This window comes from Ciconia boyciana, chromosome 5 (assembly GCF_034638445.1).
Source record: "Ciconia boyciana chromosome 5, ASM3463844v1, whole genome shotgun sequence".
Taxonomy (NCBI): Eukaryota; Metazoa; Chordata; class Aves; order Ciconiiformes; family Ciconiidae; genus Ciconia; species Ciconia boyciana.
The window spans coordinates 26,874,171-26,898,702 of NC_132938.1; the positions used below are offsets into that span (position 1 = coordinate 26,874,171).

General features: G+C 45.7%; 1 protein-coding gene across 4 annotated transcripts in view; it reads right to left on the minus strand.

Moving 5' to 3' along the window:
• Positions 1–520: 520 nt before the first annotated feature.
• RBM47 (RNA binding motif protein 47) overlaps positions 521–24,532 on the minus strand; it is an 87,821-nt gene continuing 63,809 nt past the window's right edge. For 3 of the 4 annotated variants that reach the window (XM_072861604.1, XM_072861603.1, XM_072861605.1), the window contains 4 exons: positions 9,242–10,401; positions 7,514–7,720; positions 3,774–3,976; positions 521–3,377 (listed from right to left, as the gene is read on the minus strand). In XM_072861604.1, the coding sequence (XP_072717705.1) occupies positions 3,126–3,377; positions 3,774–3,976; positions 7,514–7,720; positions 9,242–10,401 (1,822 nt within the window). In that variant the 3' untranslated portion in view covers positions 521–3,125. Of the gene's footprint in view, positions 3,378–3,773; positions 3,977–7,513; positions 7,721–9,241; positions 10,402–22,229; positions 22,321–24,532 lie in introns of those variants that run through there. The other variant, XM_072861602.1, reaches the window with a different exon arrangement.

A 24,532-nucleotide genomic window follows, 5' to 3' on the forward strand; every position in this document is an offset into this window, starting at 1 on the left:
ACTGCCAAGAGGTGCAGCATAGCTTTCTGTGCGTTTGAAGGGTGGAGCACGCTGAGATGAAAACCACGTGCCAGTCCACAGTGCTTCTGCCCTGCAGCAAGGACATGCAACAGGGTTACAGAGGTTTTGTGCGCTGAGCGGATGGGAAGCACGGAGAGATGCCAGCTTCAGTTCTTCCATCCACATCCAGGCACTGACTCTAAACTGGACATGAAAAGAGATTTAAGCTGATCAGAGGCTGCTGGAAGAATGGGGAGGTGCCCAGTATGCCTGCTGGGGAGATCACTGGCCTCTGCAGGTGGTGGGATGGGGAGCCAGTGGGACAGTGCATCTCCCCTCCCCGCAGGAGCCCACGGGGATGCCGGCTGCGGCACCCCGCTCCCCTCCTGCCCCGAACACCCTCTCCCCAGCTCAGAGGGGAGCACAGCCTTGGTGGAGTGGCTAAACCTGGCAGTGGGATGTTGCAATGAAATAACAGTCTCCGTTTTTAAAGAATGCTTTATTCACTACATCCTAGAAATGTACCGTAAATGAAGCAAGAACTAAATAAACTCAGAGGCTTCTGACAGTACAGAGAACAGAGATACAATAAAACACCTAAAATATCAGCTCTTTTGAGAATAAGGCACGCTAGTTTTGGTTTTTTTTAATATATATTTTTTTTCTTTGAATAGTTTGTTCTTAACCTAAAGATGTTCACATTTCAAGTTATCAGACTTACCTCAGTAGTAGTGTACATGAAATGGTTTAGAAGCAAGTGTAAAAGGCACGGGCGGGAGGGTCAGCGTGACTTGGCTGCCTGCGTCCCCGCGTCCTGCCTGCGTCCCCGCGTCCTGCCTGCGTCCCCGTGTCCTGCCTGCGTCCCCGTGTCCTGCCTGTGTCCCCGCGTCCTGCCTGCGTCCCTGGGTCCCGCCTGCTCCTGCGTGCCCCGGCGCAGGCAGCACCCACCAGTGGCCTGGGGCTCCTCAGGGTTTGCCCTTGTTGGCTCCTTTCTCTCCCTGCCACCTCTGTGAGCGGCAGGACCCTCATCCTGCTGGCGGGGAGAGGGTGAGTGGGAAGGGAGCCATCACCCTTCATCCCTCCTCTCTGGGGCTGGAAAGGGGCCGGCAGAGACCCAAACCACTAGACTGCCTTTTCCCCACCCCAGGGGTGTTTGTGCAGAGCCCACGGACCCACGGTGGCATTTAGGGTTGAGCCGTCCAAGGTCGTAGCCGGAGGGCTGGAGGAAGCTGCGCTGGCCTCCCCATTGGGGGCTTCCCCCTCGGGGCTCTACCCAAATCCCCTCCTCTTGCCCTACAAACGGGCAGGGCTGTGGGCTAAGGTCTGGGTGCACTTTCAGAAGTGCAGGGACAAACAATAAAAGTCTCCCAGGAAGGGGCGTGGAGGGGCAGAGTCCGACCTAATGGTTAACCTCCTCACCGTGCTTTCGCTAATGGGTCAACAGGTTTAAGGAGAGCTCAGCTTGGCTGAGCAAGAGCACCTGGAAACGACTGCTCAATCTTGAGGCAAGGAAAAAAGTGTATTAAAATGTCACTTGACTGAGCTGGACGTGGTCTGGAAGTGGTTCAGTTGTCAAAATATACTCAATATGAAACCGCTTCGGTTGGTACTTACACCACAAAAAGTAAAGGAACGTTGTTTACTCACTCCCTGCTTCGTACCTCGTGTCACTGGAGCTGTGTTTGCAGGGCTGATGCACTTCATACAATGGGCAAGATATTTCTTTACCGTTTTACTATATTTTACATTCACTGCACTACTAAATAAAAGCCTTTAAACAGGCCACAAAACACTGCAATAATATATTTACTTCTTAATAAAACAAACTTTTTTATAACATCGCAATAAAAGGTTTTTGTTTTGTGGCAAACCACATACCATGTAAATTTGCAACATAAAATGACTTTAAAAATGTATATTAAAAGATATTTACAAGCTCTATGTCTTAAAATCATCGGGTCTAATCTCTCCCACCCCTGATGTGCATGTACAACTCCAGTTGTGGAGAAGGGGAATTAAGTGTGGAAGGGAGGCCGGGAGGGAGGCTAGCCCCGTTCACTAATTCCAGTATCACTACCACCCCTAGTACCTCAGAAATTTCTCACGGAACATGATGGAGCGATGGGTAAGTAACGCTGCGCATCCTCTCGGCGAGAGCGCGCCTGCTCTCGCTGACAGCAGCATGCATCCTCAGTCACTACAGCATATACTTCAAAGAATAAAATAAAGAGCATTGAAAAAAAGCCTAGGTTTTATACTGGATGAAGATCTAAGTCAAGACACCTCGCAGGACATATCAGCTACTCGTTTCTGCATGTGCTCCAACTACAAGTAGCTTCAATAAATAGAAAATCCAGTTGCTGAGGAAAACTCAGAGCCTTTCCTTTACTTAACACAAGCCTGTAAATCACACTGTGAAGAGATTTGTGTGAGGAGGCTTTTTTTTTTTCCTCTTTCTCCCGAACGGGCAATATTAGTTACTTCTGATTTCAGATAAGAATGAGCAGATTGTATTAATGCCAGCACAAAAATGCAGAGGTCTTGCACGTTTTTCAAATTGCACTTTCCAGTATAATTTTTTAAATAAGATACTTGTTGGTTTTTTTCTTTAAAAAAAAATCTAAAGTATGTATTCTTTAAATATTGAATATATTCTTCAAAATATATTGTTAAAACTTTCCCTAGCTGCTCAGGTGTGCTTTTTAATATATAGCTGATATATTATTAAAGGAACTACAAAATAGACATCTCTGGAGTGCAGAAGTTACTAAAAAATAACCTTCATACCACAAATATATTGAAAATATAACTGCTAAAAAAAAAAAAGACCCTATGCAACCCCACTAGGATGCGTATAAATGCATGTCAGCAGTGGGCTGGATGCTTCGAGGTCCTTTAGAAATGTATGAATACAGATGTGTTAAATTTTAAAAATAGCCTAAAAAAGTTAGTGAAAACTTCAAGCATAGAAAATATTTCGAACACGTTTTTCTATGACATTCTTCACTTTCTGCATCAGTTTACCAAGCCCTAATGTTTACTCTTTCGCAGCCGGTTCTTTCTTCATAAATAGTAAAGTGTTCCTTCAGTGTGTGTTTCTCCGCTGCCCTCCTCTGCCGACAGTCTCAGTACGTCTGGTAGACGTCGTGGATGGGCACCTGAATGGTCGCAGCTGGGAATGCCGGGGGGATGTAGCTGGCGTACCCCCCGTAGGCAGCAGCAGCAGCGGCGGCAGCAGCGTTCTTCTGTAGCGTGGCTATCGTCGCCGTTGCTGTAGCGGGCGCCGCGAACGGCACATAACTTGTCCCATAAATCCCAGCGGTGGGGATCCGCTGCACGTTGGGAGCCATGGTGTACACCGGCGTGATAGGGCGGCCCTGGTAGGAAAGCATGGGTTCAGACCTCAAAAAAAGTGCTTAAATTGCTGTAATATCCTGTCTCCACCCCCTGAATTGCAAATCCCCTAGAAGGGGAGGTGATAACCGGAGGGTAGGCAGCGCATGCCCTGTTGAACGAGAGTTATGCCGTCATGGGGAGCTGTGCCCTCCCTCCCAGATTTGGGTCCCCCGCAGGGGGAGAGCAGCTGTCCAAAGTGCAGATGTCTAAGATAGTTCAGATGAGCTGCAGGGCTGTTAGGCACCGTAGCATCCTCGACAGCACCTCCTGAATGGGAGCAGGGCAAGAGACCAGGCTTTCCCCCCAACCTGGGTATGCCGAGCAGGATGTATGGGAAGCAGGATGTATGGGAAGTAGGACTTATGGGCTGAACTCACCTGGAAGGGGGGAGGCGTTGAGACAGCCGGTATTACAGCTGCGGCTGCGGCTGCCGCGGCAGCTGCTGCGCTGGCCGGGTCCTGCTGGACGGCTATAGGGTTGATGATGTGCTCGACAGTGTGGATTTTGCCATCTTCCATCATCTTGGCCGGCGGCGCGGCCTGAAACATGGAGTACTGGGCACCGATGGCAGGGATGGCCACTAGGAGAGACCAGACACATCGAGTGTTGGGAGAGGGTCTCCAGGACCTCATCTCAAAGAGCAAGCAGCCCTCCTTCCTGGCTGCGATGGGTCTCCCACAGTGGTTCTGTGCTGCTCTCATCAGGGCGGGTGGCCCCATGTGCCACCTGGGGAGCCTGGGCAGTCACAGGCATCCCAGGGCGAGAGCCCTGCTGGGGACTGGGAGCTGCGTCCTGGATTTACGCAACCCCCTCCAACCACCACTGTTCTCCCCTCCCCGGCCAAGACCGCAGCCCAAGCACAGGGATGGGTGGGAGCGCATACTGTCCCAGTGGGGTCCCTGCTCCAGCTGTGGAGATCAAGGGATGTGCAGCTGCCATAGGCAGAGCTGCTCCGGGAAAGAAAAGTGTGGTTTGTACTGCAGAAGTTGCAGGCAGCAACTGGTCCAGTCTATATGCCATCCTTTGGCCAACCCTGTGAAATACTAGCTCATTTACTATTATGCATTTCCCAGGACTAACTTGGCTAAATATGTTTTATCCCATCTTTCTGCTACAGGATCAATCTGTTTACTGACACTAAAAAATAAATTACTCTTTAGAGAATTCTCCCTTGTGCCAAAATTGGACAACGCAAAATAATTAGAGCTACAGTCTTCCAAATGAAGGGAAAAATGCTCTGGTCAGAATGATGGTGTTCAGAGGCGGTGAGTTTGTACATGGTCCAAAATGGAGCTTCATGGCACTGCTTAGGGAAGAAATGTGCTTTGCTGAACATTCCCAATAATCACAGTAATTGGACATGAGCCGGCAATGTGCATCTGAAGCCCAGAAAGCCAGTCATACCCTGGGCTGCATCAAAAGAAGCGTGGCCAGCAGGTCCAGGGAGGTGACTCTCCCCTTCTACTCCACTCTTGTGAGACCCCAACTGGAGTACTGCATCCAGCTCTGGGGTCGCCAGTACACGCAAGGCATGGACCTGTTAGAGTGGGTCCAGAGGAGGGCCATGAAAATGATCAGAGGGCTGGAACACCCCTCCTACGAGGACAGGCTGAGAGAGTTGGGGCTGTTCAGCCTGGAGAAGAGAAGGTTCGGGGGAGACCTTACTGAGGCCTTTCAATACTTAAAGGAGGCTTCTAAGAAAGAAAGGGACAGACTTTTTATCAAGGCCTGTAGTGACAGGACAAGAGGTAACAGTTTTAAACTGAAAGACGGGAGATTTAGATTGGATATAAGGAAGAAATTCTTTACTGTGAGGGTGGTGAGACACTGGAACAGGTTGCCCAGAGAAGTTGTGGATGCCCCATCATTGGATGTGTTCAAGGTCAGGTTGGACGGGGCTTTGAGCAACCTGACCTAGTGAAAAATGTCCCTGCCTATGGCAAGAGGGTTGGACTAGTTGATTTTTAAAGATCCCTTCCAACCCAAACCATTCTATGATTCCGTGATGCTATGATTTCCATCGTTGCCTTATAGTGCACATTTCAGCGTTCAGCTTTTGAGCCTTTCAGCAGTGAGGTTATTCACAAAGAAAACAGAGTAATCAATAAATGATGGTCATGTTGGCATCTATGGGCGGTGCAGCCAGTAAATCAGAAATGAAGCCAAATATGCACATGGATTTCTTTCACTGGGATGAAACTTTGCAATGTGGAAGTGTGCAGTTCTGCCTGTGGAGAGGACAGGCGCCAGCAAGCAGTATTCTTGTTTTGATCCTGGAGACTGCAACAAGGGGTCTGATCGGATATCTTTCAGGCAGAGATGTTTCCACTGCCAGTGGTCTACCACTGCTTCTTCAATCAGAGACCTCCACCCATGAGCTTTTCCAGTTCTCCTTCTACACCAAGTCCACCAGGTCAGCTCAAACCAGTTTTACCACTGGTTTAAATAACCTGGATAATTTCTCAGTGATGCAAAGGCAGAGAGCTCACGTGTTCCATTCTGTGGTAACTTCTGTCAGAAAAGCAGTAACAGGCAGCTGGGGTATTGGGTTGACCTCCCAGAAGTTCTCTAACCATTTGCAAAAAAAAGAGTTTTAAGTTTGTTCTAAATGGTAGGATACTTTGCAGAGTCGGTACATCTCTACTGCTCCGTTCTGGTAATGTGCTTTCAGAGTCATACTCTTTTAATAACAGAGGTAAGTCTTGCATGTGGTACCTCTTACTAGATCATCTGAGCTGGCTGGGGAAAACGGACCAGGTGCTCCTGTGCTCAGAGGCTGTGCTGGAACTATACAAGAGGGGAAGACCTGATAAAGAAATCTGAATCTCAACGTGCTTCAAGCACAGAAACATTTAGACTTGAGCTTCAGGCTTTTGTTTGGCAGTCAAATGAATTACAGACACCACTAACAGGCGTGCATTTCAAAGCCCACTTTTCAAGCATCCTTTAGTAATACCTGGAATTCCTGAAGTATCTTTACAAACATGCATAGTGGTAATATTTTCTGATTGTAAGTGGGTAGTTTTCTCAGGAAGTCTGATCTTCCTTTGGAAACGGCTCTAATCTTAACAGCCTTCCTTTGTCTCTACATCTCTTGTTATATTGTCTCATCCAGCTGTTATGAAGAACTCTTCACAGCCTTCATTAGATGCAAGATGTAGTTTCCACTGACAGTATGGAGCATGTTTTGGGAAACCACTGCAGCTCTATTATTAAACACCACTTAGGTCCTGCAGTTACAATTTACTTGGAGAGAGGAATGGAGAGACCTGAGGACTTCTGCAAGAGGGCTTGGCCCCGTCACCTGCAAGGACCTTCTTCCGTGGGCTGCTTTTCCAAATAAAAATCTCTCCAAACAGGATCGTGAGGAATTGCAGGGATTCAGCCTTTGTCCTGTTCACCTGGGAAGGGCAAGGGCTGGATACTCAGCTGAGGATGTGGCAGAAAGGGGTGATTCCTGCCCTTGCCCTGGGGCTGGCTCCCTGCAGCCCAGCACCGCTGAGAGCTCTCCGGCAGGCTGCTGCGTGGCTGCGAGCCGGACCCCGAGGGCTCCCTGCATCACTCCTTTCCCATGCTGCTGATGGTGATGGAGAAGCTCGCCTCAGCCAGGGACTTCCCTGCAATGGGAAAGCCCCAGGTTGTTTTCCCAGCCTCATAGCACCGGAGAAATATGAACTGAGCAGGGGAGAGCTCTGACCTGGCTGGAAATCTGGGGTGGGAATCACCCAGGGTGAAAGTAGCAGTGAAGAAATTAAAAGAGAGGACGGTTGCTCTTAGTCACCATGCTGTAGCGTACATGACTAGATGGAGAAGAAAGTCTGCTTCCTCCTGAGGAGGTGCAAAAGGGGACAGGGGTGGGCACAGCTTCAGCCCCTTTTCCTTTGATCTGAAGAGCTCCCAGACATTTGTGTCCCCTGCCCTGCGGTGTGCCTGTTGTTTGCAGGAAGCCTGGCCAGGGCCAGGAGGCATCTGGCACAGGGGAGCCCTGAGCCCTGGCCCTGGGGCTGTCTCCGCTTCCGCAGCCATGGGCTGGAGGGGTGCCCGCGCGCCTGGCACGGGGCTCGGAGCGGGGCTCGCTCTCCACCTCTGCTTTCCTCCCTTCATTGCACATACTAACCTGCACCAGGCTTAATGGCCACTGGATTGACCGCAGGTAACTCCAAGTTGGGTACCAGCTCGTATCCTTTCTCCTGCTGTTTTCCTTTGCCTTCATGGTACCTGCTGTAGATGCCACGGCCTGCGGAGTATCCCCCCAGGTAGGAGCCCCTGGGGCCCGGGGCTCTGTTGCCAGCTGCACCTCGCCCTCTGCCTCGTATGCTGCCTGCTTATGATAACAACATAGAAGAGGATGGTGAATAACGGAGAGCGACAGCCCCGTGGGGAGCACGAACGGCCCCAGGCTGAGACCGGGAGGCACGTGGTTAGAAACGAGGCTGCTGAAGATAGTTTGATCTGAGCCTTAGTGACTTCGCTTATGAAAACACAAGAGTTTGGCCTTCGAAGCGCCCATTAAGACTACAGAAGTTTTGCTCTTGATGTTTCTGACCATACATTAACTGCTTATTTATACAGATGCAGCTCTCGTGGCCAGTGTTATGGCTATAATGCACACAGCAGAGAGAGAGGGGCTCCTCCAGGGGTGATTTCTATACAGTAGGAACAGCTTCTGCTCCCAGCTGTCCTCCAGAGGAGACCCAGCCTCTCAGCTGCCACGATGGGACCTGCAGAGACGGCCCGAAGTTCTACCTGGCCTTTAACCAACTTTGTCCCACCATTGCATATATTTTTACTTGTGTTGTTTGTTTTCTCTGCTATTTTATTAGTAATGTGAATATACCCCATCTCCAAAAATACGGCCTTTATTTGTCTTAGTGACTCCACGCACATTACGACAGTACTTTGGACACTGTGGTACTAATACACTCTATGATGGCCTAATTGAATATTTAGGCTGTCAGTTAACTCCTTTGTAGTTCATTGCGAGTACAAGTCTGGAAACTGAGAAGAAGCGGAAATTCTTGATCAGCTAGGGTTAAAAAGATTTCTTGGCTTATGTGGGTGCTTTAAGGATATATTCATGCTAAACTGCCTGTTATATGGAAACACACATTAAATTTCAGAAAACTATAATTCCTGTAAGTACAGGATAATTTTAATTATAACACCAGTTATAGCTGCTAGGTTTTTTATGAATAACTGATTTTAGCTACTTTTTAATGACTGTAACTGATAACTAATTAAAGTATACATAACAAAATAATTATTTTGCACTCACATGATTCCTTCTGCTCATAGTTCTCAGACATCTTTATAAAGGACACAGCACTATTGTCATTTTAATGCAAAGGGCAAAGGACACCTGGAGAGCTCCCAGCTGAGGCTCTCCCTGACATCCTTCCCTTTGGGTGACCAGGTCACTGTACCAACACCTCCAGGAGAAGGCAAAGGGAGCACCCTGTCATGATCCCTAATACTTAGGATCCAGCTCTTTGGAAGGAGGCATCAGAAGCTGGAGTCCTTGGACTTGCTCAGACTTCGTACAGCACTCATAAAAAACAGATCCCTCTCTTCCCCATGCTGTGCTCGGTCCATTAGCTCATTCTTAACCGTAGTTTTGAAGCCTCCCTCATACCAGCCTGTACATTAGCCATTATTCATAGATAAATACACTCTGCATAGTCATAAATTAAAATGAGACCAAACAGAAATATGGCAAAAACACCTGTAAAAGAGTGTTTAAGAAAGAAGTGTGAAGCCCCAGCTGTCCTTTGGCTCAGTCAGACCTTGGGTTGCACCAGTCTGAGACCAAAGCTGCCCATGACATCCCCTAATTGTGCGTACTAACCTTTCACAAAGTAATCTCTGTTGGGCCCGATCAAGGCATTGTACGGATATCCATAATACGCTAGTGTGTACGGATCACAAGAGTAAACATAATTAGGTTGCTGAGTTACTTCGGGCGTTGCTGCAGCCCCTCCTTTTGCTGCTTTCTGGTAGCGAGTGTATTGCTCCTTGTCTACTGGCTTGGCCAAGGTGACCTCCAGGCATGAGCCTTCCAGTTCAACACCATTAAGGTTGTTCATGGCGTGAATGGCATCTTCCCTGGTTGTAAAGTGCACAAAGGCATAATCACGTATTTTTTTCACCCGCTCTACACAGCCAGGGTTAAACTGCCCAAAGAGCTTTTTAATGGTGTCCTCTGTGGTCTCAATCATTAAATTCCTCACATAGAGGATTTTAACAGTCTCCATGACGTCTTCATCCACATCTATCTCTGGTTCTGCCCAATCAACAGCAATTTGGTGTCCCCACAGCTGGATCCTTCCCGGCATGAGTTTCCTCCTGGCCATTGCCGCTGCTCGATGGCTCTCATACTCCACAAAGGCAAAACCTCTGTTCTTCATCTTGTCTGCGGCGCTGGCATACACGATGACATCCAGCACACCTTCCGTCACCTTGGCGATCTCTTCCAGGATCTCCTCTCTCTTCTTCATCTTGGGAATGCCTCCGATGAAGAGCCGGCAGTTATCCACGCTGCAGCACACACCCAGCAGCCTGCCAGGGCGGATTTCGTAGTTGTTCAGCTCCCTGACAGCACGCTTCGCCTCGTGCTTCTGCGTGTACATCACGAAGGCATAGCCGCGGTTCTTCCCATCAAAGTCCATCATCAGGCGCATTTCATAGATGCGGCCGATGGACTCGAACACAGGGACGAGCTCATCTTCGTAGACGTCGCGGGGGATTTTTCCCACAAAGACCTCGCAGCCGCGAGGAGGATGCAGGCCCTCCCAGCCGGGAGGAGGGCCGCCGTACTTGCGTTGCCCGTTCTCCTGGATCATGCTATATCCAGTGCGCTCCATGAGGGCCAGCAGAGCCGCCTCATTGGGCGCACCGGCAACGCCTTCAGGGACTTTCGTGGTAGCCACGTTGGAGGAATCGTTGCTCATCCTTGCAGTGGAGTCCTCAGCGGTCATGGTGTTAAACTCATTCACAGCCTGATAAAACCTGCGCAAAGGAAGAAGGAGGACACTTGTTAGAAGCTGTTAGCTACCACCAGAATCCCACCCCTCTCTTTTGTCTTCTTGCAATTGCTCTGGAAGTTCATTTTTCAAACTGGGACTAAGGCTGCAGAAGAGCAGATGAATGAGCCACACCAGCCTGAATATTGATACTGCAGGGGAGGCGCATCCTGGATATAGGCACAGCCCCTCTTTGAGGGGCGTGTGAGGATCGCCTGCTCGTACCACCCCAGCACCAAGAGCTGCTGCCACAGGAGGCTGAAGTTGCATGAAGGGATGCCACCAAGCACCTCAAAACCTCGAGACCCTAGGGAGGCTCATGTCCTCTCTGAATGGGTAGGAAGGAGCTGGCATGGGATTGAGAAAGGGAAGATACTGCTATGGAGCCCGTGGTTCCCACCTCCAGAGCCCTCTCCTCCCTCGCAGTCATGACTTAGTTAATCCATCTACTCCTGGACAGCACAAGTGCCGGGTGCCACACTTGACAGTGAAAGACGGCGAATGCATGAGAAGCACCAGGCATGATTCCCATTTGATAACAACCCCTCACTCCTCTAGGCCTTCACAATAACATTTGAGTAGGAAATAATAAATACACTTTAGCGTTGGGGGACCAATTCTTGTTCTCCCATGCAACGGGTAATCTGGCAAGCTTCTGAGTTGCCTGCTGCTTGTAGTACAATGTCTGACGTGTTTGCCTTTTCCATTATTACAACGGGACTTCAAAAAAGCTGAGGAGAATCACTCCCTTATGACAGGCAACTTGCTTTACAGCAATTGGCCAGCACAGCCCTGCAAGCCAACAAGGGGAAGGCAAATCTCTGAAACCTCATTCTGCATTTGAACACAGGCAGAGGGTGGGAAATGCAGACATATGGGAGGAGATGGCCATGCTAATGACTACAACTGCAAGAGAGTGGGCTTCCTCTCTGAGCACAATTAAATAAGACACTGAGACTCTAAGAGTAGTTAATTCATTGACTTTTAAGACTGGAAAGGACCATCAGACCATTTAATGTGAGTGATTGCATATGACAGGGACTATTACATTTTATTGTTATTGGTACATTGACTCCTGTAACATTTATCTGAGTAAATCATATCTTCTAGAAGCACCTTGATTTTAAGGTATCAAAGATGTGTAGACCCTACCACTTCCCTTTATGTCTTGTTTGCTAATCATTCCCTCAGACAAGCAAGCGTGCTGTATTTCCCATGAGAATTTGTCTGGCTTTTGCTTCCAGCTAGGATTACTTGTTAAACCGTTCTCTGATAGATTAAAGAGTCTTTCAAGACCTCTGCTTTTGCCTTATGATGATATTTAAGTTCTGTAATCAAGCCACAACTCTGTCATTTTAATAAAACTTACAGGCTGAACTCCTGAATTCCTTCACAATCAGTCATTTTTTCACCTAAAATTGTTTTTGTGGCTCTTTTGACAGTTCTCTGGAGTTTCAGCCTTTTTCACCCTTGCTATTTACAGGGATGAAGATCTTCTCCCCACGTCTCTGTATTGCCAAGGCCTATTTCTCCACACCTTCTCACTAACAAACCACGTGGAGCTTTTTTGTCAATTCTAATCCCAAATCCTTTCCAGAAGCACCACTTGCTGAGGTTATGTCCCATGCAACAGGCACGGCTTGTGTTTGTTACTCCTAAATGCCACAGCCTTGTGTTCAGCCGTATCCCAACTGCCTTTTGAGTAAATCCCACCTAGTAAGTGCTACACCATTGGCTCCTCCTCATTGTTTTTTACAACTCCATGCGGATTTATTTGCCATGATTTGCATTCCTGACCAGTTTGTTGATGGAACTGTCAAAAAACACTGGTCCCCATAGGAAACTCTGCGAACCACCATAAGAAAAGCTCCCAATCTGGGTTTGACAGGCTTATTTTCCAAAAAAAGGACAAAGCTTCAGCCAGATTTATTTATTCTATGTAGTAATTTTATTCAGTGGGACACAGGTTTCTCTCTGTCCCACAAGGACTCTGATATATACCCTTCGTTAGAATGATTTGGCCATTTTCAGTGCCTTGGTTACCATGCAGGCAGATCTTTCACTAGTACAGTAGGCCCAAGTCCATAGAAATATGGGCGCAAAATTTAGGCACCTAAGGCTGATTTGTATGGTCCACAAAACCCGTTTAAATCCTAGTAACCTTAGCACCTCAGATTTTTTTCAGTAAAGCTCCTGAGCTGCGCAGAATTGTGCTGGTCTGTATCAAGAGATGCCTCTGCACCAGCCAGGGCAAACACCACTGTGCCTGGTTCAGCTCCCAAATGCGTTTGGGCTTGGGAAACCAGACCTCTGAGCCTCGGTCTGTGGTAGGGCCTGATCCTGCAGGTGTGTTTGAGCCATGGGTGTTACACGGTGATGCTTCTGAGCCATTTTCCTTTAAAAATATGGAGAGCAGAGGGGAAGGTAGAGAAGATGGTGGGCAGTAATAGCGATGCTGATGCCCAGGCAATGCTTTAGAATACATAATTTCTTTGAAGCCAGGTCTTTCATGGAAGTGCATCAGTTTTGACAGCTTCTTGCTTTAAAATGTTGTTGATAAACATGTTTCGGATTCAGATGTTCCGCCTTTCTAATGTGTCACAGTCAGACATTTTCATTTTACTCCTGGGAATTATTTGACATAATTTAAAAAATTAAGGCAGAGAAAAACATTTTTATTTTCACTTGACAATTTGTTCCTAAAAACGTGACTTCACCTTTCCCTGAATGAAAGCAAAGCTTGTTAAACAAACACTTTGCTGGGGAATAATCATTACCTTTACATGGGCCACCTGTTGGCAAGCGAATTACTTATCGCCCCAGGCTTGGGTAAGTTTAGAAATGAGTTATTACCATCAGTTTACAAAATAAAAGTCTCTGTATTCTGTTATCTGCAGGGCTCAGTCACTGGGGCTATAGTCTAGAAAGCCACAGATGGGCACCAGGACTGTGGAGAGAGGAGAGATGGAGCAAAGCCTCCCCTGGCCACCAGAAACCAGCTGGTAATTCGGTGGCTGTCCAGGAACTGGCATGTTCTCCAGCACTTTGCACTGCACCAGCAGGACGACTTCTAGTACTGGAAGTTGTACTTGAAGCTGCTGCTAAGGGCTGATGGCCACCTTTGCTGCAAACACTACCATACAGGGTTTGTGATAGTGAATAATTAAAAATTCTTTGTGAACCTAAGATGCATTTTATCCCTATGTGATTTATTGGGAATCAAGATTCATGATCAAATGTCTATAATTTTTTTCTGTGCAGCTCCATAGAGTTGGGTTTCCTAAGTATATACTACCTAAGACAGTTATAGAGCCCATGTAGTCCTACTTGAGGCAGCTAAGTACACACTTAACAGCATTCACTGCCACATGACACAATCAACACCTTCACCAAGTTCAGATATCATCTACCTTGATGAGAAAAGAAACGCAGGCGTGTCTGGTCTGAGAGCTCTCTCCTCCTGTTATTACTGCCTTACAAAATGGGCTGCCAGCACAACCTAACCTATTCATGTCAAAAAGCAATCACTATCAAGAAAATTGTTTTCAAAATTATCTGTTTCCAAAGTGTTCAGTCCTACTGGTGCATTTTTTTAGCCCACAGTAAACTGGTGGTGAAAACTTGCTGCCATGTGTTGTAGGTGTACACAGGGCATGAGCTAATACTGTGGGTTTAGTGGGCTTAATAAAGCCAGACTGATTTCAGTACACCCACCAAGTGTGATTAATGCTAGAAGAGGCAAAAGTTTAAGCTGCATTAAAATGTAGCGTCTTGTGAAATATAAGTGCTTGATTTCTCATCTCTGAGGAGGAAGGTACACCTGATCTCGATGACAAAGATTCATAAAAGAGAGACAGAGAAAAATATTAATTCCTAATGAGAAAGGTTGTGCTTTGGAGAGAACTAAGTTTTAAATGACTAATTATCAGGACTGAAACAAGACTGGCTTCTTTTCTTCTCAGAAAAAGGTAAAGCCTGCCTGATTTCTCAGTGCCACGTTAGATGGATGCTAACTGCTGCCAGCCCACCAGGAGCCCGGCTTGCGAGCCCTTCCGTTCAGTGGCTCTGCTCCAAGGACTCTCCCTCGCGCAGGTGAACTCTCAGACATACATGTTTCACTGAAAGCATTCAAATTTCACTTCCCCTTGCTTGCAAAACTCCTTCCCTGCTGCCAGTTGGGCAGGTGTAAATAGTTCTTGCCCTAAACATTAATTACCTTCTTTTTAAGCCATCTTTTTTGCATCGTAGCTCAGAGTATTAAACGGGAAACTTACTGTGTTGGCAGTGACTGACCTAAAGCGTACTGTGAGCAGGCTGATTAACTGAGGCAGATCTTTTATTAAACAGAAATACCACGCCTTGATTAACAACAATGCAGGGCCGAATGCTGATGTCCTTTGTGCCAGGGCAAAGGCAGCTCGGGGCCCGGCGAGAAAGCGATGCCCGCAGTCCATATAGCATCTTATCCCTGGGCTTGTCCAGCACTGGGCAGTGCCCTGTGAAGTTATGCAGCCACCTGCTCCTCTATTGATCCCCATGTAGGAAAACAGGCTTTTACAAACACAGGGACACAGCCGGTGTCCTTGTGGTAGCAACCGCGTGTCCACTCCACTCACGTGCTCCTATTAAATGGGTTTGTTTATGTTTGCACTTAATTCATCCCTGCAGTTTTGTGTTACATAGACTCAGTGGCATCGTGCGTCCTTGTGTGGGTGACACGGCTGCCGGCAGTCACATAGCACGGGGACGGGTGCCGGCACCATGGCAGGCAGCAGGAGAGCCCAGGGAGACCCGCTGGCTCCGTGATAACTGGAGGGAGGAGGGGACGGGGACACCTGCGTCCCAGCTGCAGACCCTGGACATGCCAAATCCTGCTGAGCTGACACGGCGTGCCCTCACGGACACCACACATGCCCTCAAGAAACCGCCACAGTTTTGTATTTTAAGCCACAGCTGCTCCAGAGGGAAGATCGGTCGCTGAAATTTTAACTAAATATACCCTGTTGACAGAGGGAAATAACAGCTACTGGTTTAAATGTGACCTTCCTAGTTTTTTAGTTGAAATAATAAGGGCAAATGGTAATCCTGCTGCTGATGTTGAGCAGCAGGTCTGGAAGCATGGTTGCCGTTAAAGCTCTTTATTTTTAAAAGCGGATTCTTTTCTCATGACAACTTTAGATACATAAAATGTATATAACGACAACAACAGCTTATTAATAACAACTGTATAACTTTATCACAAGCATCAGATATCCACAGAAATGCTCTTGCCAAAAACCCAGTTTGCCTGTTTACAGATTTATCGGCTGAACAGAAAAACGCAGGGGCCACGTCAATTCGAAACAAGGTAGTGGCTCGAGCATTGCTTCCAGTGTAATGTGCAAGTTACCTCCCCTTTTAAAGATAACTATGGTATCATTATATATCAGTTTTCTTTTTCTTGGCAAGACTGTCACTCCTTTCTTACGATTTATTTGCATAAAGGAGCTGAACAAAGCCGGTGTCTTTGGGGCTGTTTACCGAAGCTGAGCCATGGCATGCCCGACTGCAGGGCCCAGCCTAGCAGTCCTGCAGCTGCAGCCACGGCAGGGAGCTGGCGTGCAAGATGCTCCTTCCCAAACTAATGGCGAAACAGAAAGTCCCACCTCTTTTACGAATGTGCCTAACGTAGCCACCAGCCCTGCAAGCACTCACTGCCGTCCCATGTGCTTCCTGACAGAAGGCTTCACCCTCTGTTTGCAATCAGCTTAGGGGACATCCTGCTGGAAGCGGCATCCTTGGCTCCTCTCCATGCACAGTGCAGACAGTGGCCAGGCAGGCAGCAGCTGCGGTGAAAAAAGGGTCCAATCCTTGGTGAAAATTCCATGCAAAGACTTTGCCCAACTCCAAATCAATTTCTATTTCAAGTGTCAAAGGCTAGTCTTAGGTCTGGTTTTCAACAGGAGTTGGACCACAGCTTGGTTCCCTACCTGCTGTTGCTAAGGAAATGCAAATGTCTAAAGTTGAAGCTTGTGGTGGGTCAGTGCAAGAGAGAGTGTAGCATTTCAGCACAGCTTTTTGGCTAGGGACCTTTTCTGAAAGTCTTTCATACAGGGGGATGGATAATGTCTTCAGACTTCAAACAAAAAAGGCAATACTTGAGGCCAACAGGCCATGCGAATGTCTGCAGTGTGTCAGACACATTGCTTTACCTTGCAGCTGAACTGCATGAAGAAGTTGCCACAGGCTAGGTTAAATGCTTTGAAGAGGTGCATTTTCTCAATCTAGATCATTTTGGCAAAACTCTGTGGAGAAAGTGGTGAACTGTGTCAGCAGACCGAGGGGGCAGGAACATCGGCTAGCAAGAGACTTGATGAGTAGCTTGTGATGAGCAGCTTGGGAGAGTAATCTCATAGATCAGATCAGCACTAGTTATTGACAACGACATGTCTGCCTGCTGTGCAAGTTATCCTGCTGCCAGAACCGCTCAAGCACTGCATATTCTCATCATCATGCACATGCTTGAATTAAGACAATCAAACTTGTCCATCTCCAGCTAGGATCACCTGGGAGAAACCTTTTGGCTCAGGTGCTGCATGGGACCCAAGGAGATGCACATGCAGCAGCGTTTGCTGCACCACATCATTTCCCATGTATGTTCAGGCATGAACATGTACAGCTGTGGCTCTCTGCCCATTAGAAGTACTATACTTAAATGTAGAGAGAAACAGTGTAAAGTACCTAAGGGGTAGGATAAGACTACTAAATCCTGAGGCTAGGTGCTGAAATTCCCACTTCTGCTAACAGTCACACTCAGCATCCTAACCTAGGGACTATCATCAGGGGTCTGGCCACTGATTTCAGTGGAAGAGTTCATATTTCAAGCTTAAACTTCAATTTTATTCTGGTCAGTTAGTCATATTCCCCTTGTATGGGGCGAGTTCATGTTCTGGGCCTGAAAAGCAGTTTTCAGGGTGGAGCTACTGCAGAGAGGGTCCGTGCATGACTCTCAGTTGCTTAAATTCATCCTAAATAGCCTAAGCACATTAAAAATGGTCGATTCCATTTAAAACACACCAAAAACTGTTGGCTTCACCTTTTGATTGCGTTCTCTTCAAGGAAGGAACATAAAGAAACAGAAAATTAAGGGTGATATTTCCAACAGTACTCAGCATCTAGCGCTACTCCCCCTGACATCAGTTATAAGAGTCTAATGGCTTCTATAGGGATATATTTAAGACAGTGATGAGCACTACTGAAAATCCTGCCTTAAAAGTCTTGCAGCGGCTGGTTATGTCCTCCAGGCACCAACCAAAAGCAATGTATTATTTGGCTTAAAAAACTGTAACAAAATCACTATAGATCTGTTCTTTTACTTCTTGCTCCTTTTTAGGAGGAAAACACCTGAAATTATTCTGTAAATTAACATCCTGGAATTTCCCACGTTAAAACTTGAATGTTAATCAGATAATTGAACACCAAATTTGTACAGTCAACAACTGGCTACAAATTCAGACTAGGATTTGAAAGTTAAACTTCTTATTTTCATCACTATCATTAAGAACAATAACAATCACAGATCTAATTCTCTTAGCCACATTATACCAGTTCCCTTAGCCATATTAATCTTACCTCACAGCAATTTTATATACAATTTTAAAAATGGAGCTGAAACTATGATTCCCCTACGAAATAAAGTCACCTTGTATTGTGCAAACTTCCTGCCTATTCTGTTATCCACCCACTCTGCATCCTTCTAAGGCATATTTAATTTGGAGCGTGATCCTGCAAAGGCTGTCAGTGAGACAGCAAAGGCTGTCAAAGGTTCCGCTTGCGTGATCCATAAGTACTATCAGTGCGCAGCAGTGAACAATCCCAGGATGGAGGTCCCTCAATGACCTGACCTCCTGGCCTAGAAACTGCAAAAATAATATTCAGTGAGATATCAATGATGATATCTCAAATAATAAAGGGAGAAAACTTTACTGAGCCTGGCACTTTACTTCTTGCCACTGCTTTTTGATGATCACAAGTGAAAATTCTGTTCATGCATGTATGGTTTTCCTATGGCGAGAATGAAGTGATGCTGATGAAAAAGTTATTGATGTGCCAAAGCACCACCGACACCTAGAGCATCCTACCAACATGGTTGTTATTTTCCCTGCTTCTGCAATGTGAATTCTGTCAATGCAGTGTGTGTTTCTTGAGTGTTTTTACTCTACCGCAGTGCCAAACCAGCCATCTCAGCTTAAACCACTTCTGAAGGAAGTTTGGGTAAGTGAAACCCAGTCTCCTCCCTTATTTTATAATGCACTTTGCTGCAAGTCATTCAGAACTTTGTCCCAACAAGTTGTGTAACCCGTGCGTTGTACCGTTTGCCCCAGCTTTGTCTTTTGCCCAGTCCCACTCAAAATAATTCTATAACTTTCAGCTGTTTCGATAGAACCACTGGCTGAGGCTGAAGCTGTTATCCTGCAAGATATTGAAGCCATATGTTGAGGAAAGCTGAGAAGATGAGAGATGGGTTGTGTAATCATTCTTATCAGCTTTCCAAATCAGGAAACAACACAACCCTTCCCTTCTCCCCAGATTCCCATATTTCAATCTAGCCAACAAAGTCTATTATTACCATGGTCAGACAGGAAAATGTGTGACATATAAATAAAGTGCAATGTAGTCACTCGGTATGTAACAAGTCTTTCCTATTCTGGATGAGCTGTACTTGATGGGAAACTTTTTGCGGCATTTGTTTACCACAAAGGCAATTAAACAGTGTTCTCTGCAGAGAAGCAGCTACAGATAAGTGTGTCCTCCTCATTAACTGTCTGCTTTAAAAAGCGTTCTTTCTAGGAAAGGAACAAGTATTTCACTCAGTGTGGACTCACAAACTTTTGCCATAAGAAAGACAGGAAAAATGATCTCCTGCAACTGAAAAACAAAACCACAACTAGGCTCATCTGTTAATTATTACACAGGAAAGATAAGACATTCACCTATTTCACTTCTCGCCTCTTCAAAGAAAAATCTTATATATGAACACGGTGATTTAATTTGATCATTGAAAATGTCTGTGAAAGGATTTGCTGAACTCTGCAGAGCAGGGATATGTGTGCACGTGCTTGTGATTTTTCTTTGTTATTATGATGCAGAACACTCTGTCTGTCTGTCTACATAAACATTACAGTAACATGTTCCACTCTACAGTGCAACCAAGAGTATCTAAAAAAGTTCATAAACTACAGTTCCCTTTCCAGCCTTTCTGATCTAACTTTTTCAGCTAACTCTTCTGGAGATCCCAGAGCGAAACATAACACATCCTGCCTGTTCATACAAAGTCTACTCGCTTAGTCAATTTTCTAACAATAAAAATCGCTTCAGAGTTTTCAGTTCACCCTAATCTTATGCACTATTTTCATTGCAACATTCTCAGTTTTGTGTTCACCACGTGAACACCACAAGCGGGGGCCCAACCTGCAACCTTGCTTTCAGCAGGAGGCAGAGATTTCAGGGAAAGCTAAAGTGGCCCAACGTGTTCCCTCCTGTTCCCTCCCCCTCAGGTCACAGAAATGAAAATCAGCATAAAGCAAACCGCAGTTGGGATGTGAATGTTCGCTGCTGAAAGTACATTAAACTCAAAGTATTTGGCGTAGTCTGTGGCTGGGTGTTTTTTTTTTTTTTTCCTTTGTGCACTGACATTTGACCCCTTTTATAATATGCACCTTGCACCACTGAAACCCAGTTAGTTATTTATTAAACTCAGGTACCAATGGCTGACTTGTACATATCACGTTTTTAACTGCCTGGCGTTGCCTGTGCGCAGAGAAGAGGGGGATGAAAGGCAGTCGCCTTTGCTGTGAAATTCTGTCATATCGGCAGAAAGGGGCTGCAAAGTGCAGCAATTTGTACCCGACCTCTGATCCAAGAAGTTTGTACAGACCTCTGAACCTTGGATTGAAATTGAGAAACAAGGTTTACAAGTACAAGGAAGAGATTTCCAGCACTCATTACCTGTGCCCAGGTTTAATATTATAAATAAAAAAAAAATGTTTAACCAAGGCAGGGAGTCTCTCAGGAGGCACCATGCCTGTGCTGGGCTAATTCAAGACAATTTAAAACTACTGAAATTACAGCTCGGTTGGAAATGCCTAGGGTTTGGAAATGAAATTTTTGTGTGCTTCAAAAAAGGAGTGGGATTTGAGACATATGTCATTTGAAATTCACCTTTTGCTGACCTTAACTGGGATTTTTTTTTTAAATTAAAAGCTGAAGAAAGAAGACAAGCAACATTTGATTCAGTATCATTTCTTCAGCAAAGAATGGAGCTGAAATGCAGAATTGAATAGAAATTATTAAAAAGAGTAGCAAAATGGCTCCTCCTTTGTTAACTTTATTTATTTTTATTCAACACATTATCTAATCTCGGTTATACAGTGCAGAGCTATATGAGAAACCCATGGAAAAATAATCAAACCAACAACATTACAACAAGCTCTTGACAGACAGTCATATGGCCTTGTCTTGACAAGCAAGAAGGACACGTTTTGCAGTTCTGTTAGATTAACCGTGTTAATTGAACTAAAAAGCTCTCTCAACTCTTTCAGACACTGGCAAGGTCTTTGGTGCAACACCATCAGCTAACACCAACATGTGCTACCATGGACTGTGTTGGGTGTGAAGGCCTTCAGAGATCAGCTGCGATAACATGGCTGAAGAAGAAGCCCTTTCTGCAACCCAGCCTGTCAGGCCATGGAGCATGGCAAGGGATGGCAGTAACGTTTTGCCGTGACATCCCGCACACACTCCAAACACTGGCTGTCATCCATGGCAAGCCTGGGTGTGCAAAGGGTGAAGGAGCACTTTACACACACGTTTTGAAGCACGGCTTCAATCCCACCTAGCTCAGGACAGGACACCATTATACACAACTGCTGCATCTGGTCCACATGTGAATGGACAGCTTTGTCATTGGTTTTAATCGAACCTTACTTACAAATACATTTCCTTTTCTTTTTTTTTTTTAAAGGTTTTAGATTAAACTGATTTTTTCCAGATTTAACTTCAAACTTCACTATTGTTATCAGCACTGACCCCAATAAAGCAATATATGAATAAACAAATAAATAAGGGTGAACAGATTAACATCACATGTCCTATGTTATATACAAGCCTTAAACGTTTCACATGCTGCTTAAGTAGAATATGAATAGAATAATATCAGAACTTGATTTTCTTAAAATGCTATCAAATTTTCGGTATGCAGAATGAGTTATATAGATTCATTTGTATTAATAATACTTGCATATATACCCTGCTTGCTCAACCTTCCTAGCCACCTTAAATCTGCGAGCCCTAAATTCTGTACCTAAAGCTGATAAACCACTTTTAAAGCTTAATTTTTATGTCAATCTCTTCAAAAAGCAGAACAAAATACCAGGCAGCACAAACACACAACGGCAGAGACAGACCAATTGAAAACACAACATCAGGCAGTTGTAAATGGCTACCTTTCACTTCATTAACTTAAGATAGTAGAAAAAATATCTCTGAGACACGATTTTATTTGTTTTCCTCTGCCTAAAATATCTGTGGTTTAGTTTTCACTGTTCGGACATTCACTTTGCTATCTGCTACGCAAATGGATTTAGATATTCACATGTCGAGCTCATAGTTCAAGCTTAGAAGTAGTTGCTTCCTTCTCAAACAACTCTTTAGGACCCTCTAAAAGAAGGCAAAACCCAAACCCGATACCTTGACAATGACATACTTTCGGTCTCAACTCCCTGATAAATGAAAACCAGATAAAAAGCCCTGCAGAGCAAACAAGATTTCCCTTACCTCTCCGGTCCTGTGATCGAAGTGCAACAGGTTAAGAGGACTCGTGCCTTTGCCCGAGCAACCTTTCTTCCTAATGGCAAGAGCCGTGTAACCTGGTTATAGAGTTTATGCATCTCTTTATTGGCCAGCGAGCGTTAGCCATTTAAATTCCTTGGGAGTCATTTGTTAAGGGCTCTTAGGCTGAGGCTAAGTGGGTGGGACGGGAGGGAGAGGGGATGTTAGCACTGCCAGACGCAGAGAGCTCTCCAAAGCAGTTTGAAGATTAATAGAAAACCATCTGCAACGAAGGGATCTTTGGAAGGAGGGCTGGATGCAACCTTCAGGGAAGCACAGGAAAGAGAAACCATGACATTTTTGCAGGGAGGAGGAATTTGAAGAGAAAGATTTCATTCAAAATTCAAAACTTGGAAAAAAGGGAGTGAAACATGTACAAACAACTCCTTCCTAGCACAAGGCGTTGTGCAAATAGCTTGAGTTACTCACAACAGATAAGATAAGAAGAAGGCATATTTTGCTTGACGGCATGAGATTTTTTCAGTGAAATCTTTTATTTTTTCTTTATATGTGTCTGGCAAGACTATTTCAGGCTGCGCCGAATCAATTTACCTTTCATTGTAAGAAAAAAAAATGGTCTGCAGCTAGATAGGTTTACTGATCTCGGCAGCGGCGGGACAGTAGGAATAACTCAGCCTGTGCTGCGTACCCGGCGTACACCGTTTCAGCAGCAAACACGGAAACTCAAATGTGTTTGCTTGAAAGAAAAAAAAGAGCCTGGTGCAGAAGTAAAAGCACAGGGGTGGTAAAACATGATTCATGACAGCAGAAATGGTCTGTACATAACAACGGAGCATTAGGCCCCGGGAGCACTTAGGCAAAGCAAACACCACACCTTCTCGAGCAGCCAAGAGGAGGAACCGCACCGAAACACTCTTTGGATGATGGATTTGCCCGGTCGGGAAGCAGTGTGCACAGCCAGCCGCCGGGATAAGAGGGAGCAGGGCATGCCTTGGGAGACGACTAATTTCTGGGAAAGGACACTGCCCGGAGAAGGTGAAAAGCAAACAGCATATCACAGAAGAAAAACAACTACAGCTTTCAGTCCTTTCCCAGGTTTTTTTACTGGCATAGCCATTCCTTTCTTCTTTCTCTTTTTTTTCCATAAAGTAAAGCTTGGTCCAAAGCTCCAGCCAAGCAGCACACAGGCAGCAACCTCAGGGCATCCTAGTGTGGAAGGAGAAGTGTCTTAACCTCTCAATGACAAATTGTGCACAGGGGTGGATTCTGCAGAGGAAGCACTGTCAGTTTGTATCAGATGGTCCTACATAATAATTTGTTCTTGCCCTCTGAGTGGTTTAATCTGGGCATGTAAAACTTTGAGACATCCTTGTACTGCAGAGTCAGAGGCTGGTCAATAGAGAAGAGGGGTAGGGGAGTCAACAGGTGTAGAGATAAGAGCGCTAAAATTAGAAGGCTCCAAGTTAGAGAGAGAAATGTGGAGGATGGCAAAGACTGGCAAAAGAAGCATCTCCGTGGTGGTTTCTGAGAGTGAACAGGAAGGATAGCTGTTCTACTTATACCACAAACCCAAAGGGCGATTGCAATCACTCTGTTCTGGCTTTTTATTCTTGTTTATCCACAGTACTGTGGCCGTGGTGTGTTAGGCAGTGTACAAACACACCTGCAGCCCGGATCCAGGTCCCAAAATGCCTGCAGCCCAAGTCTACTGTACAAGTCTTTCACCTTCAGAATTCCTCTCTGCAAATGTTAACTCATTAGCTACAAGAGCTGCAGAGAAGCGGGTACTGCTCTGCTGGCAGGGAAGCTGCAGCATGGAAATTAAGTGGTTTGCCCAAGCCTATGGAAAGAATCAGTCTCAAATCCGGGGATAAAATCTAGGAGATTCTGCCAAAATCAGATCCATGCCTCAATCCCTCTGATGTATATAGGGAAGTGAGTCTAAAATATTTAGCTGGTATAAACTCGCAAAACACCCCTCCACCAGTTTAATTAATTTTTTAAAGTCAGTATCCTTCTCTTTAGTTTGTGTTTTTCTGTTGGAAAACAAACTAAACTTTTAACCATAAGCATTGTAAAGTGAATCCTATCAGCTACAATTGTGCATGTACTTGAAAGCCCAGGGAAGACTGTTCTGGTGTAAGTGGAACGAAAAAGCACTGAAACTAGTGAGCCCATGGGCTCATTTTTAGAAGGCTCTTCAATATACCATGTCAATTAGGCTTATGTAGGGAGGCCGCTCAAACCCCTGACTTTCATTTTATACTTTCACTTTTAGCTCCAGCATG